This window comes from Mesoplodon bidens, assembly GCF_964165515.1.
Source record: "Mesoplodon bidens genome assembly, chromosome: 10".
Lineage (NCBI taxonomy): Eukaryota > Metazoa > Chordata > Mammalia > Artiodactyla > Ziphiidae > Mesoplodon > Mesoplodon bidens.
Window position 1 is genome coordinate 95,457,537 of NC_138172.1, and position 19,415 is coordinate 95,476,951.

Genomic DNA, 19,415 nt, shown 5'->3' on the forward strand with positions numbered 1-19,415 from the left:
GAGATGGAGAAAATGGAAACAGTTCATTAAGTTAGCCACAGTTCTGTGTAGCAGTTGAAGATGGAGTTTTGCCTACCTTAAGTCAGCATTGCAGTTAGTGGTAGAGATGAGGTTTTTTTCATGTTCATAGACGTCCCACCAGCCCAGTACACCTGTGAAACATGAACCTAGCCATTGTAGTTTTTTGTTCTGTTTTGTTTGTCCTGCATGAGGTTGGGCTCAAAGTTGGTTTGTTACAAATATTTTTTTCCTGAATGTTTTGAAATAAGCCCAAAAAACAAAGGGGAGATGCCGTAGTGGCCTTGACACTGATGCTTGGGTATATAGGAGAGGGCGAGACTCAAGACTCCTGCCATCCCTTCCTGACCTAAACTGAGAGGGCGCCAGCGAGCAACACATAGTAGTGCTAAATAATGGCATAAAATCAGTCTAAAAAAAAAAAAAAAAAACCCATCCCAGCTACATGCACTGTAGCCTCAGTAGAGCACCTGTCTAGTCTAGGATGGGTTAAGAAGCCACCTACATACACCTCCAGATAAAATGCATGCATAACTTGATCTTTCCAGACTGGGAATTTTCATCATTATACAACTTTTGAGAATCTTTTCTGATATCAACAGTGCTAAGAAACTTCTCAGGCTTTATTATTATTTCACGTATCCAAAGCTATCCATTTGGGAAACTTCTTTGCTAGGTCCTGGGGTTGTTTTAGGGCAGTGGTTCTCAACCTTTTTGGTATCTAAACACTTTAAAAACTATTAAAGATTCCCAAAGGGCTCTTGTTTGTATAAGTTACATTTATTGATTTTACTCTACTAGAAATTAATACTAAAATTATTAATTCATTTTAAAATAATAAGTCATTGTTATTTTTCATAAGTGTTATTTTATCTTCCTAAAATAAACAAACAAAAATAATGCGGAGTGGCCCTGCTTTACATTTTTGTAAATCTCTTTAATGCTAGGTTTAATAAATGATAAGCTGGATTCTCATACCTACTTCTGTATTCAGTCTGTTGTGATATAACACACATGTAGTCTCTGGAAAACCCCACTGTATAGTTTTGGAAGAATGAGAGTGAGAAAAGAGCAAGTAATATCTTAGTATTACTGTGAAAATAGTTTTGCCCTCACAAGAGACCCTGAAAGCGTCTTCAACCCAGTTGTCCCTGGATCATGCTTTGAGAACTGATGTTTTAGGAGATATTTGGGGATGTGAAATGTTTTTAAAAAAGAAATCATAGGGCTTCCCTGGTGGCGCAGCGGTTGAGAGCCCGCCTGCCGATGCGGGGGACGCGGGTTCGTGCCCCGGTCTGGGAGGATCCCACATGCCGCGGAGCGGCTGGGCCTGTGAGCCATGGCCGCTGAGCCTGCGCGTCCGGAGCCTGTGCTCCGCAACGGGAGAGGCCACAACAGTGAGAGGCCCGCGTACCGCAAAAAAGGAAAAAAAAAAAAAAATAGAAATCATAGGCTTTTTTACACTAGGTCATCTGACTCTGTTTTTTTGTTAATACTTTATGCTAATGGAGTATGATTTTATGTAGTCCCTTTGAAAATTTAACATTTCACTCCATTGCTTATTCTTTGATTCTAATTTGCATGAAGCACAGGAAATGGCATTACATGGCCTATCCTCAAAAGATATTCCTTGATTATATATTGAATTAAGTGAATATGTAATTCATCATCTAAAGAATGTGGATGGCTTTGATTTTGTACCTCTGACTTCTAAGCAAATGCCAGCTACTTCAAGAGATTGTCTTAACATTCTGAGCTGCTTCTCTCCCATTCCCCAAACTTGTCTTGACCCAGGTAAGAGATAAGATGGGTGGCTGATCCAGCTTCTAAGTACCTAAAGAACAATGCTGGAGGATTTGAGGGTAACACAAAGAGAACTTTTTTTTTTTGCCCTGGTTGAGAAGGTTTAGAAATTACTGTTTTCTTTTATTCTTCACTTCAGGTCATGGGTGGTTGAAATGGGTTTTTTAATCTTTAGTTTTGTTTGAATTTGCATAGACTTCTGAAGCATGCATGCATGTGTAGAGAGACAGGGTTTGGTTAAGGGTGGCTTGAGACTTACCGAAGTTGCCGTAAGGTACACGCGGTTTTTCCTTCCCCTCAGTCGCGGAGTAGCAGGCGCACCGCGGACCTTGGGGTGGCCCGCCTGTGCTAAACACGGGCTGGACGGCCTGCTGCAGCCGTGGTGGTTCTCTTGACCTTTTCTGACTTTCTCGGTCTTCCTTTCCTGTTTTCCTGTTGTCTTTGTTTTTGTTGCTTACCTGCCTGAGTCTGCCAGTGGCTCTCTGGAGAGCCACCTGAATTGTTCAACAGCTGTTTACTGCGCTTGTGCAGTGCAGCAGGGCACCTGCTGGAGGGCCGGGAGGGTCAGGTTAGAACGAGCAGCCCCAGCTGCAGGTAGCTCTCAATCTAGTAACTTTAGACGCACCCTGTTTAGAAACTGCTACGGAGCTTAAGCCAAGTGTAAGTACAGTTTGAGAATCCTACCTAAATGTCACACTTCCTCAGAAATTCTCCCACTGAGGTAATGTTTTTTCTAAAATAAAAAGTAACCCATAATGCCATGATATTTAACAGGTATTTTCAGTTTTGTGCCTTAAATTGCATGGGCATGTATTTTATCTGGTTGGTAATTGTAGTTATCCTATTTGTATTGTTCTTATTATCATAAAAAATGTATTTCCAGTTTCTATGAGTTATTGACAATTATTTTTAAATGGCTACATGATATTCTAGTGTGTTGCTATATCAGTTTATTTAAGCATTGCTCTATTTTTAGATTTTCTGTTTGCCTTTTAAAAAATGCTTTAGTGAACACCTTTATACATGTATCTTTGTTTCTTCCTTAAAATTATTCCACTGGAATAAAGTCCCAGAAATAGAATTATTGAGTCAAAGGATACAATTATTGTGGCTCTTGCTACGTGTTGCTGTGTTGCTTTCCAGAAACGTCTACCAGTTTATCAGCAGTAATAAAGGGATACTAGTGCCTGTGGCACTAGTACCTTAATTCTACTTTAGTGGGTTTAACATGTATCTCAAAATTGCTTATTTGCATTTCTTTGGTTACTCTCACCAATTAGTCTTACAGCAGAATTTAAAACATTAAGGTTGCTTTGCTGATTTCATTCCCCTTGTAAAGAAAGATAAAGTTCTAGATATTTACTCCTGGGAACTTTGATGGTGTAAACCGTTTTTTTTTTTAGTTTTCTTGCTTAAAGCTTCACTCTACTTGCAAGCTGTGCTTCATAGTGGTGTTGTGTGATCCATCTAAAATCAAGTCTAATCCATATCACTCCGTTATGTAAAACTCTTGCCTTATTGGAAAAAATGGAAGCTTTTTAGTGCGATTTTTAGGGTGTTTTAGGATCTAAGCGCCCTTACCCATGGTCCCAACCATGCCTTTTCTCCTTTCCAGCCTGAGTTTCCTTGTAGCTTGAGCCTATTTCTGTGATTGCTTCTTGTGACACAATACACTCTGTTAAGAAGCAATACACGGTACATCGTTTACATGTCTGCCCTCCCCGTAGGCCTGTGTGAGTCCTCAAAACAGTGGTGAGGTCCTGGTGGTCCCCGTCTGTGTCCAATAAATATTTGTTCAGCTATACTGAAAATATGGGGGCAAAATTTTAGACTTTTTTCCTCTTAATATTTAGATTGGTAATTAAAAAAAGAAACTGTATCTTACTAAAAGAAGTACAGTACTAGCTGTGTGGTGGTAATCTCTCACTGCCTCAGTTTGCGTCTAAGATGGGCATAGTAGTAACCACCTCCTAAGGTTGTTGTGAGGATTAAATGAGATGATACACATTAGTGCTTGAAACATTGCCTCACACAATATTAGTGCACAGTAAATTACTACCATCATTATCTTTTTCTGTGAATTCTGTTTTAAATTCTAGAGGGTGTATTTGACAGAATGGTCTTGATTTGACTTTTGGGACTGCAACATTTCACCTTTTTGGTAGCATGTCAGGATGTAGACGCAAGAGGATAGTTCTGTGCTTAAAATAAGATGTAGCAGTTATTCCTTGGACAGGTTCTTTAGTCTGTCTTTTAAAATTTATCTGCACTACAGGGATGGTACCTCATTAGATGGTTGTGGGGTGAATTAAGTCTTGAGCAAAGCTCAGTCTTTAGAAATAATGTGATTGATTAGAGTTAGCTTCACAGGATATCAGATATTAATCTTTCTCCATCAATAAATTTGGACTGGGGGGAACCAGAAATAGAATCTAGTAGCTTTGTGAGATGCATAAAATATCTTAAAATACTGTTAAGAAGCAGATCTTGCAATCAGCAGGTATATGAAGCTTTTTTTTTTTCCCTCCTTGTATCTACTAGCACCTGTGAGTAGCTGCAGGGGATTCAAAATAGTATAAGTTCTTCAAAGAACTTTCATTAATAACTGTGGCAAGAAGTCTAATGTGAATGAGATACTCAGCAGTGTAGGACAGTGGAGGTGCCACAGGTATCCCTGTCTGTAGCCTCAGGCCGCCCAGCTCTGCTTTATGGGCAGTTCTTCTCCAATCGTCACAATGTAGAGGCCAGTTCAGATGAGAAAGGGCAAGACCAGGCTTGACCAGGAAGCCTCACCCCCACTAATAAGATTACTAGAGGGCTGCCGGAGCAGCTTCACGTGGGAGATGGTACTCTTTAGGAATTTCAGTCTTCCACGTTTCAGTGACCAACAGTTTGAGTGTTACGCTACTGAATTCACTGATTTGGTTTCCTCAGCACCTCTCCATGTATGCCATCTGAACTGGGAAGGTGTCCTGTGTCTAACTGTATCTATATCTGTATCATAATGTTACTCTGGATTAGGGCATTGACTTTTGGCAAAACAATAATTTATCCTTTACTGAAAGATTAGAGTGAGCTGACATTTCTAATTTTGTTTAGCTCAGTTAGTCCTTCCTCATAAACTCTGTGAAATAGGACCTCTTATAACCCCCATTATACAGATGATGATACGGATACTTAGGAAGGTTGTTCTTGCCAAAGGCCACTCTGGTGATGCAGCTTAACTTGAAGCCAACGTCTGAAACCACTGTAGTTATATGCTGCCCACAGAAAGATGACAGGACAGAGCCACCGTCTGAAAAGAAGACTGTGTGTCAGTTACTTCAGGAGGGGCGGCTTGAGGATGGCTGGAACTACTGAATGTTCCTGAAGCAGAGCCAGTTGGATTTTGTTGATGACTGAGCTTGAGAAGATGACATCCAGGGAGATGTGCCCGGTTCCCACGTGTTTAAAAAAATACATGGGCTGGTCCTAACCTTTTAATGTCAAATTCGTATCAGTGGTCATAAATTGTAAAGCATCCGAATGTTTTCTCTTTCTCTTTACTTTAACCAGTAATATAGCCCATTCCACAGGAATTAAGTTTTTTCCATTTTTTTATTTCTGTTCTGCATGTGTTGTAGGGATAAGGGGTAGATGATGAAAATGGCTGTTTACAAGAAAAATGAAAACAAATTAGGCTTTGCTGCATAATCTAGTTGTTAAAAAATATATAGCCTCCTAGTCGTAGGGGTAAATGGGCTTGTGTTAGTCTAGTGCCTTAAAGCCATATTTTACCTTTCTCTCAGCGTGTAACCATGGTGAGCACAGTCGCTGAACTGTTTGAATTAAAAACCAAATTGCTATGTTTTCAACAGGATGCATTCAGTTTACTAGCCTATTCAGATCCTTGGAACAGCCCAGTTGGAAATCAACTTGACCCTATTCAGAGAGAACCTGTGTGCTCAGCTCTTAACAGTGCAATATTAGGTAAGTGAAGCCAGAAAGCACTTCAGCTAGTCTCTGGGGTATTTGAGATGGTATTCGTGCTGGCATTTATATTTTGGTAAAATCATAAGGGAAATGTTTTCTACATTTAAAAAATTAAAATTACCTTAAAGTATAGAAAACTTCCTCTGGTATCTCAATCCCAGATTAAATAGATTCAAATGGAGTAAAAACAGTATATTGGGGTGCATCTTGTGATTCTGGAAGACAGAAGTTTGCGTGTGAACGTGTACATAAGCATTTCTGGCCTGAGCCACCCGTGTCGCAGCTCCCATGGGGCTCGAGTGCTGTCAGCATCAACCCTTGGAGACACATGACATTCTCATTGAAGTTCAGCATGTTTAACTACGTGCCCTTACCGAGTAAGAAAGGGAGGGAAGGGGACAACAGCAAGCTTAGGCAGGGGGAGCACGAAGTGGGAAGCTGGGATTTGCTGTCCCCTGGTGGGCTGCCATTCCTGTGAGCAACTCACTGCAGAGCAGGAGTGTGGTATTTATGTACTGAACAAATACTTTTTCTTTTTAAACAGAGGACAATTTTTTTTAATCTTTATTTATTCTTGGCTGCGTTGCGTCTTCGTTTCTGCATGCGGGCTCTCTCTAGTTGTGGCGAGCAGGGGCTACTCTTTGTTGCAGTGCGCGGGCTTCTCATTGCGGTGGCTTCTTTTGTTGCGGAGCACGGGCTCTAGGCGCGCAGGCTTCAGTAGTTGTGGCTCTCGGGCTCTACAGCGCAGGCTCAGTAGTTGTGGCGCACGGGCTTAGTTGCTCCGCGGCATGTGGGATCTTCCCGGACCAGGGATCGAACCCGTGTCCCCTGCATTGGCAGGCGGATTCTTAACCACTGAGCCACCAGGGAAGTCCCCTGAACAAATACTTTTTATATGAATTCGGTAACTGCACATTTTGTGCATTTATATATAAACTATAGGGTTTATTGTTTACATAAAACTTTTCATATCTGGGCAACTTTTCTCAGAGGTAGTTCAGATGAGAGCGATTTTTCACCTTTTTAGAATGTAATTCCTCAAGAAAAATGGGGACTACCAGTTTAGAAGTCTGTTCTGTGCTGTTTCGCCCTGTTATGTCTGAAGCTATCTTAGATAGATGGGATCAGTGTCACACAGAGACTTGGAGTGAAGGCCAGGGCTCATGTGGCTGGAATGTAAAGGAAGCAATTTAAAAGTACGCACGTTTGGGCCTTAATCTGCTTCTTTGTCCTTCTGAAATTCATTATTAATTCATGGTGTTGTGGTCTAACACTGAAGTTCTGGAATAGTAGTAGTGGTTTTTGTGTTATACTTTTCTTATACAAATTCAATGTGAATTTTATTTGGGTAATGTGTATTTTCTTTGGTTACACAAAATTCATTTAGCTTTATTGGTAAAAATAAGTGTACTTAGTAGCAGTGCTGGGATTGTAGGGCAAATGATGGTTTACTATAATTGTCTTTTTGAAATGACTACGTTATAGGTAATCATGAAGCCCTAATTGCTTTCTATCTAGGTAAACACTCAGACTTGGAAAGAATTTTTGAAAAGTGAACAGTTTTCTTATGACAGTTAAAAATCTTGGGTTCTCCAGGGGAATTAAAATTTTCAGTAGTAAATTGCTTAGGACCATCATCCAGGGTATGTGTATTCTTACATATTGTGCCATGTATTATGTAGTTCAGCTGTAAATAGTGCTTAAACTTATATTAAATGTATGTAATTCCTGCAAAAGTAATGAGACAAATTGCTGTGGGTGTATGTGTGCATATTTATAAATACTGTGCTTATATTATATAGCATCATCTCTAAATAGTGCTTAAAGTTATATCGTATGTAATTCCTATGAGTTTCATATGCTAAAAAAATTTAAAGATGCTTACAGATGTGCCTCCCTTGGACAAAATAAAACTGTTAATGAACTGCTTAACTCTGAGCAAGGTTACTTCCCTGTGAACCTTCAAGAGAGATCTTTGAAAGGATGGTTTCCTTTTCATTGTTTATTCTGTTATGTTGATTTTGTGTAAAAATCAAATTGTTCCTGATTCTCGTTGAGGCAGAGATAGTTTATAAAGTCATTCCTGCTTAGAGCTGACCAAAAAATGTATCACCATCAGCATTTAGCTGAAGAGCGTCTTGCCAGAGAACAGCTAGTACTTGAATAATGTTAACCCACGGACCACTTTTCACCAGCGTGTGCATCTTTTCTTGCGTATCTGGATTCTAATATTCCTCACCCTGTGTTACTTCCCCTTACACCTTTAAGTCCGGAACCTGCTCCCTTTATTTCTGCCTCCTCCCTTCTGGAACTTCTCTTTCTCCCACCGCCATGTGCAGCCTCAGAACCAACCACATGGAGCCTTAACCGGCCCTGGACCAGTGTTCTGGCCCTGCTGTCAGCTGTGCCTACCAGGACTGATCAGTCATTTTACTAACTGGGAATCTGCCTGAAATTGAAATTCGGACACCTCCACACAAGAAGTTAGCAGCTTCTATGGGTTTGGTCACTTTTATCATTAGTTCAGTTTTTCCTTTCTGGCAAAGAATGAATTTTGCTGATGGTTACATTTGTACTTACAGCTGTCTGACAAATGTCTGGTAGGTAGGACCCTGAAACCTTTGTTTTAATGGTGATTTTTACAGATGTTTATCCTATCGATTGTAAATTAACTCCTCAGATTATAGGGTCGTTTGGCTCAGTTGCCTCTCGTGGTCACCATCACCACCTGCTCCCTTACCAGCCCAAATGACATTCACCAACATGCCGTGGAAAAAGGATCCGGCAGCCTCTGTTGGGTCCTGTTCCCAGAAGGGGAAGAATCCATCAGTGAAACTTGTACCGAAAACCTGGTGCCGTTTTCTTTGGTAATGTCAATTGACCTTGGAAAAATAGAAGGGAAATACTAAATATTCCTTACTCCCCACTGCAAACGTTAGATCATTACATCGTTTCCATCATAGTAAATGTGGAAGTTTTTGAGTGTCTAACACCTTGAAAGTCTAATTTTGCAAGAATTTTTTATTACTTGAATACCCAGTAACCATATTACCTTGTCAGAGTAGGTGTCCAAGGCATTCGCTGTTTGCTTAAAAACCACCTTTGCTAGTTAGGTAGTTAAGAGCAGTATAGACATTGGTAATTTTTAAGTAATGCGGTATTCTCCTGATTGAGAGACGTTGTTTAAAATGTATTGCTAATTGCTGTTTCCATTTTAAATCATTTTTCCTCAGAAACCCACAATCTGCCAAAGCAACCTCCACTTGCCCTAGCCATGGGACAGGCCACACAGTGTCTAGGACTGATGGCTCGATCAGGAATTGGATCCTGTGCTTTTGCCACAGTGGAAGACTACCTACATTAGCTATGCATTCACGGAGCTCACACTTATATTGTGGCATATAGTCATCATGGAAGTAGACCAGTTCTGCTGATTTGAAATTTAGATTTTTTAAATTATGTACTGGGGACAGGTTTTTGTTGCTTTACATTGCTTCCTAGTTTACAGCATGATGCAAATGATTTTCTAACTTAGTGTTAGGAGAAATTATTTTCCATCTTTAACCTCTTAGTTGTCTAAGAGTTAAATATTACTGAATTTCAGACGTTCAAATTGATCATCACAAATCCTTTAAAACAATTACCTAAAAGAAACCAAAAAATCCTGCCTTCTTTGTTGGGGGGGAGAGAGGGGGGAAGGAAACGGAACAAGTTGTGTTTGTGTTAGCATGTGGGTGATGTAAACTTCAAATTGGGAGGTGTTCTGACCCCCGCTCCCATGTAAGCAATTCAATCAGTGTAACTTGCAAAATGCATAAACATCTGACAGTTTGAATTTATAGTGTTGATGGAAGAAATCATTTTTAATGTGTACTGTAAAACTTGAAATACTCAGGAGCTGAGTGAATATGTTTGTTGCTACTTACAATCCCGACCTGTAAGTCCCAGTAGTTTTGTTTTAACATGGTCTTTTTCAACTTCGTTTCCTGTTTAACTACAGATGACTTCTGTTGTAGACTCACAAGTTTAACTGTTGTATTATAACAGTATTACATGTCAACAGTGTGGTCATGACCTTTATTTATATAAAAACCAAATATTTAGTCAATTTACCGTGTCTTAATTTAATCTTTGTACACCTTCCATTTTTAAGTGCTTAAATGAGTACTATATTGCAATAAACATGTAGTGATATAATTAACCAGCCATTAAAAATTTACTTCTACAGATACTAGAGTGTCCATTGAATTTATATATTAGGTACCTGCAAACGTCTCCTGATTAATATAAAGTTAGAATAACTAAAATGAATGGTTGCTGCTATAAATCCGAGTTCTGCAACCACAGACTGCCTTGAGTTTACTGGCCTCCGTGGATTAGGGTCAAACCTGATACTACGGGTGATACAGAAAGCAAGCAGGAAATGAATCTTCTTGTTTTCATAATCATAATATGGCATGTGACTTGCCACCGTTAAAGCAAACTGGTTAAAAGTAAAACATAAAACAAGCTCTTCAACAGGATAACAAACCACCATATCCTTTGGTTTGGCAATGGTGATTGTTGGCTGTATTTTGTACACCAAGGCTTAAACCTTCTTTTAAAAAAGAACAGATTATCTATCTACACTTAGATACTGCACTCTTCCTCGTATTCTGTGAAATTCTCATCAATGGCACAAAAATATCCAAGAGACTAAAGCATCTGAGAGCTGTAGTGGAAGACTTTTCCTGCCACACACCCTGCAGGGTAGGGGGGAGGGGTAGCAGAGGAGCCCTACTGGTGTGGGCACTGCTTTTGTTCAACAAAATGGTTAAACAATTATAAAAAGAAAGGAAAACAAGTCCTTTTAAACTGCTTTTTCTTCCAGGATGCTCAAAGACTATAACGCACAATTAATCACACACTCCGTGGATGAAATGTGACTGGGTACTACCCCAAATAGACTTACAATTTTTATAATGACCCTTTAAAATGATACTTGTAAGTGTTTTATTAATTTTTTCAGAAAAATTAAATGCTCTAAACTAAATATTTATATAAGTTCTATACATACAAAGTACTCATTCTTCATTTAGCTTTGATTTACTTCTTAGAAGTTTTCATCTTTCTGACCATCCAACGTCTTTTAAACCTCTTGGCATTTTGTTTTTTCTGGGATCCTAGAATAGAAGGTTTTGTGCAGTTAAGAATAAAGAGATAAAATTCCCAAGAAACAATTCCAAATTTTCTAGATAATATATGAGTGTAAATATTAAAATTAGGTATATGTGCATACATACTACACTGACCTATTCTTCAGAAGCAACTTTAAAATAGTAATAGAAGCCATTTTAAGAAAAAAATCGATACTTCATGAGTATTTACTATCTCCTTAAAAAAGAACATCTTTCAGGGACGTCCCTGGTGGTCCAGTGGTTAAGACTCTGTGCTCCCAATGCAGGGGGCCCGGGTTCAATCCCTGGTCAGGAAACTAGAGCCCGCATGCGCAACTAAAGATCCCACATGTGGCAGTGAAGATCCCACGTGCCACATGCAACTAAGACCCAGCGCAGCCAAATAAATTTTTTTTTAAAGAACATTATTCAATATATAACACTATCAGATTCAGAGAATAAAGCTGAATCTTACCCCAAGCATTATTCAAAAACTGGGCTGCGGCCTTTTTCACCGGTAACCTCTTGTTGTCAAGAGACAGGAACTTGTTTACTAGGAAAGAGAATTATTTATCATTGCTTTGTTTAACTTGCAGTTAAAAGGGAGAAAAATAGTCCATAAAGAAATTACCAGTAGTTCTGTTGGTTCCAGGACCATATAAACAATTTTGTATGAAGGCTTTGGCTGCTTCTTGCCTTGAATCTCTCAAATCTTGGTCTTTTAGCCTTACAGCCAAGTAGCTTTTATTCTGGCTGGTAATCAATACAAAAGGTCAAAATGAGGCAGTGCTTATTTTCAAAATAAAGTATTTTTGTTAGTTGACTCAAATAGTGGAAAAAAATATCCCAAGTCCTAATTTTGTATATGCACAGGTAAGAGAATAAAACTCAATTACAGGACTATTTTACAAGTAATGTTTACATGTTAGTAGAGCAAATAAGTATTTTTTTAAATATAAATACCAAAAACTTTCCACAGAGGATCCAATCTGAAACTGCTACTAATTAAGCCAATACTCTCCTCCAAAGGTCACCTTTACATCCTACACACAAAAAAAGAAGACTCTTCTTACCCAACAGTCTGTACTTTTTGCACTTTTTCTTTAGCTTTCTTTGAGTCACCTCCTTTCTCCCATTCTTCATTTTTCTTTTGCAAATGAACTAAAAGATTGAGTTATATTTCTAATTAGCATTGGTGTAAAAATAAATCAGGAACATATACTGGAGTTCACTTTAAATACCCGCTACACACCAGTGTGTGGTTTTTATTTATAAGAAATAAGCTAAAACTGGCCAGGCCTGTTCCCATGCTCTAAGGGTCAGTAATATCTGACTGCAAATATCTGCAAATGCAGTTGACACTTAATGAGAAGTTATTTAAATTACAGTAGTTCATACCTTCTTTCAACTTTGCCGGTGATTTCTTCACACTAAGGAAGAACAAGAAGAACACTAATTGGGATGGCAGAGAGCAAAGATGACTCAACTTGTTACAAAATTTCCTCTAGTTTTACAAATAAGAGACCCCTCCCCCGCTTTAACTACCACCGTTCTCAGTTTCTACTCAGGATCTTTAGAAAGAAAGTCACTCCTCAGTGAACTGCTGACAACTTCCAATCGACGAACTGTACTAGGTTGGGAGTATCTTCTCAGAATTGAAAATCTGAAAATATATTCGCAGGCTTCCAAAGCAGCAGACTGTTGCGGTTAACAGAGTTAAAGATTTAAGAATTATATAATACAGTATTTGCAATACAGAGTGAAAGGTGGTAGGCCTGCCTTTTATTTTACTTTATTTGGAGAGATCGCGAAGGATTAATTGAACAATTTAGACACAAGCGAGGAATAGAGACAAGAATTTAGCCTCAAAGAAGTGCGGTCTAACGGAGAGAAAGGTAAATGGCAAAATACGATGACGTATCTATACAGAAGCACTTGCACACTGGAAAAGCTCGACGGTGGGGCGAGCGATGGGGTGGAGGGAGTGAGAGAAGACAGGTGACATTTGGACTTGGTTTTGAGAGGTGAAAAGGACTTTGTCACCGTGATGGATTCAGAAACCGAGTAACTCTCTGGAAGAAGTTCTTTTACTGAAAATTTGAGAACCACTGTCCTAAGTCAAAGATGCAGGGCTGGGGGCTTCCCTGGTGGCGCAGTGGTTGGGAGTCCGCCTGCCGATGCAGGGGACGCGGGTTCGTGCCCCGGTCCGGGAAGATCCCACATGCCGCGGAGCGGCTAGGCCCGTGAGCCATGGCCGCTGAGCCTGCGCGTCCGGAGCCTGTGCTCCGCAACGGGAGAGGCCGCAGCAGTGAGAGGCCCGCGTACCGCAAAAAAACAAACAAACAAAAAAAGATGCAGGGCTAAACTTCTAAACTGAAAGCAGTAAGAGGAGACAAGGGGGAATGGGGGGGAGCAAATATTTAGAAATTAAGTTAAGTACGGTTTGATTGATTCCCTGGCATAGATGAGGAAAAGGAGCGTTAAACCTCCGGTGGATGGCAAAGCTGCCAAGTGAAATGGGGAACGAGGAGGGAGGACAGGTTGGTGGCAGACAGGGCAAGTGTGGGACAAGCCTGAGTTTTAGGAGCCTATGGCTAATTGCCTGCTACTCCACTAAAGGATAAATTTCAAAACACTGTTTTATTCACACCATCTATCCTGCCCCTAGTACAATGACAGTGGCCCACAACTTATTGAATGAACACACTGGGATCAGCAACTCAGAAACTAGAGTTACCTATGGGGACAACAAGACACATAATAAAAAACAGAAGACTGAAAAGAAGTGGAATACTTCCCTCCACCTGTCCCACCAAATTCAAATACTGTGTAGCTTTTTAATTTAGACTTTACAATTTCTTCAGTTATTTTGAGTTCAAATAAATGTACCAATATGTAATTCACAGACTGTATGTAAGGCAAGTAATAAAGCGAGATCCATTACTTACCTAGTTTGTGAAGCTGTAGTTAACTTCTCTAGAATAGTATCTGGAAGAAGTTTCCTTTTCTTAAAGACATTTAAAAAATCAATGAAAAGTGAGGTACATGACAATATGTCCTGCATTGCTTTTAAAAGTTACCATTTTAAGGACAGCCCTACCTCTAGGCAAATAAATGAATTGCGCTGAACACTGCCCTCCACTATCTCTAAGCTGTGGGAAGACAGGGACCAAGCATCTCAGAAACCATTCCACATTCTTTGGAAGATGTGAAGACTGGAACCCTCAGGTCACTATCATACACTGGAAGCAGTTAATATCGCGTCCATATGGAGTCAGTTCTGTGGCCAATCTGCTAAACAGCAGAGAGCACATCAATCGTCCTCTATGTTGGAACGGCCCTTAGTTTACAAAGCACTTAATTCTCACGGCGACCCAGTTTCAAATAAACTACCTCCGCCGAGCGTCAGAGGTGGGACGGACCCTACGATTTCAGGTTCACACCTCTTCCCACTCCCACTTTCAGTCGGTGGACAGCAAAGAGCACGAGCACCTCGTCACTGTAGTCAGAAGAAAATATTAGCGACTTTCCTCTACCCCACATCCTAGCAAGTTTGAATTCTTCCCCGAGCCGCGCTGTGAGACGCCGCCCTCCCCTCTAACCTTCTGTTCGATGAACAACTCCTCGCGTCGCTTCCTCTTCTCCTTCAGAAGCGTTTTATCCCTGGGAGAAAAGGCGACAAGTCAGTGCGGGCAGGGACGAGCGGGATGGGAAGGGGCGCTTCTCCCCGCCCGGCCGCGGGCTCCGAACCTGCGCACGGTCTCGCGAACTCGCCGCTCCTCTTCTTTCGCTTCCGCCTGAGCGCTGGCGAAAGTCAGCTCCTCCGGGGCCTCGTCGTCAAGCTCATCGTCCCCTTCCTCGTCTTCCTCCAGCGGCTCGGCAGCCGCGCCGCTGCTCGGCTGCCCAAGCAACAGGCCGTGCTCCGCCTCCTCCTCCGAGGCGGGCTGGCCCTCGTCCACCATCGCCGACGCCGACACCGGAGCGCGAGACGCGCGCGGCCTGAGCTGCACCATGACCCAAGCTGCGCCCGACCTCTGACCCGGAACCAGCACGCAAGCGGAGCGTGACGTAAAAGGCACGCGCCGCCGGTTCTGTCGCCCTCCGCAGGTTCCGAGGCCCCACCGAGCTGCGCAGAGGCGCATGCGCAGAGCGGGGAAGGGCGCGGCCTGAGGAAAGCCGGGGGGCGTTCCCTTCCGCCCGGCTCCGAGGCTGCGCGCAGGAGGCTGCGCGCCGGAGGCCTCGCGGCTCCCTCCTCGCTCACGGCCGCGAGAGCAGGTGGCCGTGGTGCTTGTTTCTAGGCAGGAAAGATACATCCTGCTGCCTCCTTGGCGGGGATGCCGAGAGCAGGGTTGGCTGGGTCCTCGCGCTCCTTGAGGCGGGCTCGCAGGTCCCGCCATCCGGTGACCACAAGCCCCAGTCGCCCTATCGCCGCCTTTTTAGCTCCGAGATCCGCTTGGTCGATCCCGTTAACCAGTATTTGTACAACAGATTCGGCTTTCCGCACTCCCCACGGAAGTGCCGTTTCAAAAGGAAGAAGTGCGCTATAGCGGCAGGACCCCATGCCCTTCAGCCCTGTTGTCGGCGACGAGAAACAAGGTCGACAGACTCGGATTTAAACCGATGCTCAGCACCAAACGTGTGCGTGGCGACCTCGGCCGCCCTCTCACGGGCATCCCTGACCTCCAGCCCTCGGCCACTGCCTGTTCTGTGTCCCATCACTGACTCCTCGCCCTAACAGCTTGTTGTCTGACTCTCCCGGTAGAACGGGAGCTCACTGAGAGCGGGGACCCCCCTCCCCGGTTCCCTGCTGGAACCCCAGGACCTTGCACGGTGTCTGCCCATCCTACCATCACTTGGTGACGCAACCCCCGTACTGTGTATATTTATGCCCCTGCCCCCGCCCCAAGTATACTTACTTCATTTCCTAGCATACGTGGCCCTTCATGACCTTTGTGTTTATCTTCTCTCACCCATTATACGATAGCAAATGATCCATCTTTCTCTGAACAAACCAAGCTATTCCATATTTGCCTTGTATTTGGACATGCTCTAGTGATACACACTCTGCCCTTGGAACTCCTATTTATACTTCAAAAACTCCCACCCAGGCTGACTTCCTCTTAAAGACTTTCAAGCGCACCTTAAGATCGACCCCATCCCCACTCTGCTCATCTCTAATTGCATTCTCTGAATCTTGAACAGATTTCTGTAACTATAGCTTCCACGCTGTTGACCAGTTTATATGACAATTGTCCCAACCCAGCCTTTGTGAACTCCTTGAGGGACGGTCCATCCCTCTCTAAGCACTGTATTTCTAATGTCTATCATATGGCAGATGTTCAGTAAATATTAAATTGAATTGAATAATCCTACCTCACATAAATTTTGGAGTATTTTCAATTCGCTTTTCCTCTGCTCTGATCTGGAAGCAATTCCTAGGTTAAAAACAAGACCAAAACACGAACAAAAATGACAAAACAGAAACAAAAACAGCTACTGGTACCAACAACCTAGTAGGAAGGGAGTTGCAAAGAACAGTTCTGAAATATCTGGATCTTGGTCAGATAGAAATTACAAATTAAAAATATAGTCTGACTCCCTGAAACAGTGTTCTGACTTCCATTACTGCTGACACTAGGGAATTGTATAGAGTGCACTTTTGAGAAGCCCTACAACAAACCTACTAGAAGTGACTGATGGTACTTTATGTACAAAAACTGCATTGTAAGTATTACAAGTCCCCTCAGTGTGCATGCTTTGACCCACCCATGTAAAAGTACATGACAGGAGCCCTCAGGGTGCCTGGCTGATCTTTCAGACTCCCTGTGGGTTATGGGCACCCCTCTTGCCCATGCAAAGAATACCTGGGATTTATTAAAAGGCATGACTTGCAAATGCAGTACAAAGTTTTATGTCACAGTGTTTTATCATCTACTTCTACAAACGCCAAGGGTGTAATATTAAATGCAATTTTGTAAGGGGTGGGGATGATGTGGCCCAGCTGCATAATCACCCAGGGAGCCCACCTGATCCAAGGGAGCTAGTTATGCACGAGCTTCATGCGCTGTTTACTGAAGGCCGCTCCTCCGTCAGGCCTCTGATGCTCGCCTTGCCGGCAGCAGGCATCCCTGGGTGCTGCATTAGATGGTGGACTTGAGGAGAGGGCTGTATTCTTGAGGAGAGGGCTGTATTCTTCCTACTTTACGCAGAGGTAGTATGAGCATAAAACGTTCAAGTCCCACGGGAAAAGCTCCCTTCAAAATTCAGCGTTGGGGGAAGCATGTGTTGATGATAGTGAGAAATGTCCTTCTGTGTTTATAATACTGAGGAACGACCAACCATCACCTCTCCCTTTCCTCCTTGGCTGCTCGGAAGGCCAGTGCTAAATTTTAGGCAGCTGTGTTTATCCTTGGAGTCCATATATTTGCATTACTCTTTTTTCTCATCCTCATTTTCTACCTTATTGCTAATTTTCTCTTCCTTCCTTGCCTGAATTCTTGTTGTAAGCTATCCCCCTGGAACTGAGGTTAGGCAGCCAAACAAGATAAACACTGACAAGAAAAAGTCCCCAACAAAGATCTCTCTTGGGGTAACATCTTTATACAGTCAATTACCTGCTGTAGAAAGGGATTTTATTTTCCACCAAACCTTGCACAAAAATCAGAAATACCAGGGTTTTACCCCTCTACCCAAATAGCAAAAAAAAAAAAAAATTACTTTTTTTAGACAATCTAATTACAAAGTTGTTTCCCTCCTGGTAACCAACCAAACACATCAGAGGTATCTTATGTTTAGGTTCAAACCAAATAACATGAATTGACTTGAGAAGTTCTGTGACTTCTCCTTCTAAACACGTTTACTACTATTTCTTCTAAGTCCCATCACTTATCAGCAGTTTGGATTCCAGAAGATATATTCAGACCTTTCAGTATTCAGCTCACCATCCACAAGACTGTTTCTCCTGTTGGTGGCCTGGTAGATGCGCTGTGATTTCTTCCTTCCTCAGGGCAATTAAGAAACAGTTTCAGTCTCATGAGGCGCAAGGGCTTCAGGAAGCATCGTCCCACATGGCCCCTGGAAATGAAACCTGAAATAGAAGGACAAACACAGCAGAGTTATGAGCAAGATGAACATTCTGCTTCAGCAAGTCAACTTTCTTAGTTACAACCAGAGTAAAATTCACATTCTCACAAATGCGGTTTCTGAAAACTCCAAATGCAGACACTTCACTATGGGTTGGCCCCCGTCACCAAGGGAATTTGGGAAAGCGATTGCCTAGACTTTAGGTGCTATAAAGGATTTTCTTTTAAGGAAGAAGGGGAGACATGGCTGTAGTTTGTGATTGCTTTGCCAAACTCATAACTGACATAGTGTAAGTTTTACAAAATCTTACTCACAGGTAATAAGGACAAGAAAAAAAGAACCTCCTGCACCACGTGGACCATAAGGACTTCACCTGAGTCCACAGGCCTCTCAAGCCGGCCACTGGAATTCGCGACTAGCCCTGACTCGCAGTCAGAAAGCAGGAAAAAGAGAAAGATCAAGGAAAGAGGAGGGAGAGAAAAGAAGAAAAACCAACGACTTCTGCTTCCTTTTCAAGGGAAAGCATTTAGGACAGGGGGAAAAAATACCCAACTAATTCTAGTGTATTGTTAATAAGAAAATCAACTGAGCACAGTTAAAAATGAAAAAAGCATTTGGTCATATTACTTATTCTTGATACAACACAAATCATGAATGCCTTAGCCCTTGAATACTCTGTTCTCTGTGCCACAAACAGACATCCCTGACCAAATGGCCTCTCTGATCCTTCTACCACTGGCAGCGTGTGGAACACTGGCCACTGGAAAGCTCCGCCCCAGCAGAGTCCCTTGAGGACTTTCCGAGACTCACAGCCGGGCACCGAGAGCCTCAACTTCCACATGTTCTCCCTTGGGCCCCTTTCCACATTCACCCTCCTCCCTATTTACCAAAGCAAGCTGCACCTCACCTCACCCATCCCAAAGCTTACAATGGCGCCTTATCCCAGAACGTGAAAAGAAAGGGATGTCTGAAATATCCATGTGGATCTGAGAAAACAAATGGTTTCTAAAGACCGGGTAACACATGCAAGCAGGGCCGTTTCATCCTTGCTTTCAGTAAAATTGAAAGAGGGTCTTATAAAATTGTCAATGAACAGATCACTAAACGTGATTCAAGATTACCATGGGTATTTCAGCATATAACTTGGAAGGAGGTCCAAAATCTGAGTGGTGATGCCATAATGAAATTCCTTTCACGCCCAGGGTTTATGTGGCCCAGGTTTCTCAGTACTTTCATCTATAAAAAGCAAAAACTGGGACTTCCCTGGTGGCGCAGTGGATAAGACTCTGCACTCCCAATTCATGGGGCCTGGGTTCGATCCCTCATCAGGGAACTAAATCCCACATGCATGCTGCAACTAAGGAGCCCACAAGCTGCAACTAA

General features: G+C 42.3%; 3 protein-coding genes across 22 annotated transcripts in view; 1 reads left to right on the top strand and 2 right to left on the bottom strand.

The window, feature by feature from the left end:
- The window catches only part of RANBP9 (RAN binding protein 9), a 90,648-nt gene extending 80,747 nt beyond the window's left edge, over positions 1 to 9,901 (top strand). The window contains exons 13-14 of the mRNA XM_081245705.1: positions 5,679 to 5,790; positions 9,027 to 9,901. Of these exons, the coding sequence (XP_081101831.1) occupies positions 5,679 to 5,790; positions 9,027 to 9,157 (243 nt within the window). The 3' untranslated portion in view covers positions 9,158 to 9,901. The remainder of the gene's footprint in view (positions 1 to 5,678; positions 5,791 to 9,026) is intronic.
- On the bottom strand, positions 5,824 to 15,152 carry NOL7 (nucleolar protein 7). Of its 3 annotated transcripts, none has more exons than XM_081245707.1 (9): positions 14,700 to 15,152; positions 14,552 to 14,612; positions 13,898 to 13,956; positions 12,348 to 12,379; positions 12,023 to 12,110; positions 11,581 to 11,702; positions 11,425 to 11,502; positions 10,850 to 10,955; positions 5,824 to 8,675 (listed from the first exon to the last, which is right to left on the bottom strand). In XM_081245707.1, the coding sequence occupies exons 1-8, from the start codon at positions 15,089 to 15,091 to the stop codon at positions 10,879 to 10,881; spliced, it is 909 nt and encodes a 302-aa protein (XP_081101833.1). In that variant the 5' UTR covers positions 15,092 to 15,152; the 3' UTR covers positions 5,824 to 8,675; positions 10,850 to 10,878. The 3 variants fall into 3 exon arrangements, with proteins under 3 accessions (XP_081101833.1, XP_081101834.1, XP_081101832.1); XM_081245708.1 differs by lacking the exon at positions 5,824 to 8,675 and adding an exon at positions 9,857 to 10,187; XM_081245706.1 differs by lacking the exon at positions 5,824 to 8,675 and having other exon boundaries at positions 10,762 to 10,955; positions 14,700 to 15,151.
- A 202-nt stretch (positions 15,153 to 15,354) lies between these two features.
- The window catches only part of SIRT5 (sirtuin 5), a 31,226-nt gene continuing 27,165 nt past the window's right edge, over positions 15,355 to 19,415 (bottom strand). For 15 of the 18 annotated variants that reach the window (XM_081245713.1, XM_081245724.1, XM_081245711.1 and 12 more), the window contains one exon: positions 17,530 to 18,036. In XM_081245713.1, the coding sequence (XP_081101839.1) occupies positions 17,961 to 18,036 (76 nt within the window). In that variant the 3' untranslated portion in view covers positions 17,530 to 17,960. Of the gene's footprint in view, positions 15,522 to 16,242; positions 16,385 to 17,529; positions 18,037 to 19,415 lie in introns of those variants that run through there. The other 3 variants (XM_081245717.1, XM_081245716.1, XR_014016818.1) reach the window with 3 other exon arrangements.

Bases quoted from the DNA above. Each gene is read 5' to 3' on its own strand.
- NOL7 (XM_081245707.1), bottom strand. From the start codon at position 15,091: ATGCGCCTCTGCGCAGCTCGGTGGGGCCTCGGAACCTGCGGAGGGCGA. The intron at 13,957-14,551 runs GTTAGAGGGGAG...AATGTCTTTAAG, and splicing joins AGTTGTTCATCGAACAGAAG to AAAAGGAAACTTCTTCCAGA. The intron at 11,503-11,580 runs GTAATTTCTTTA...TCTCTTTCCTAG, and splicing joins TGGAACCAACAGAACTACTG to TAAACAAGTTCCTGTCTCTT.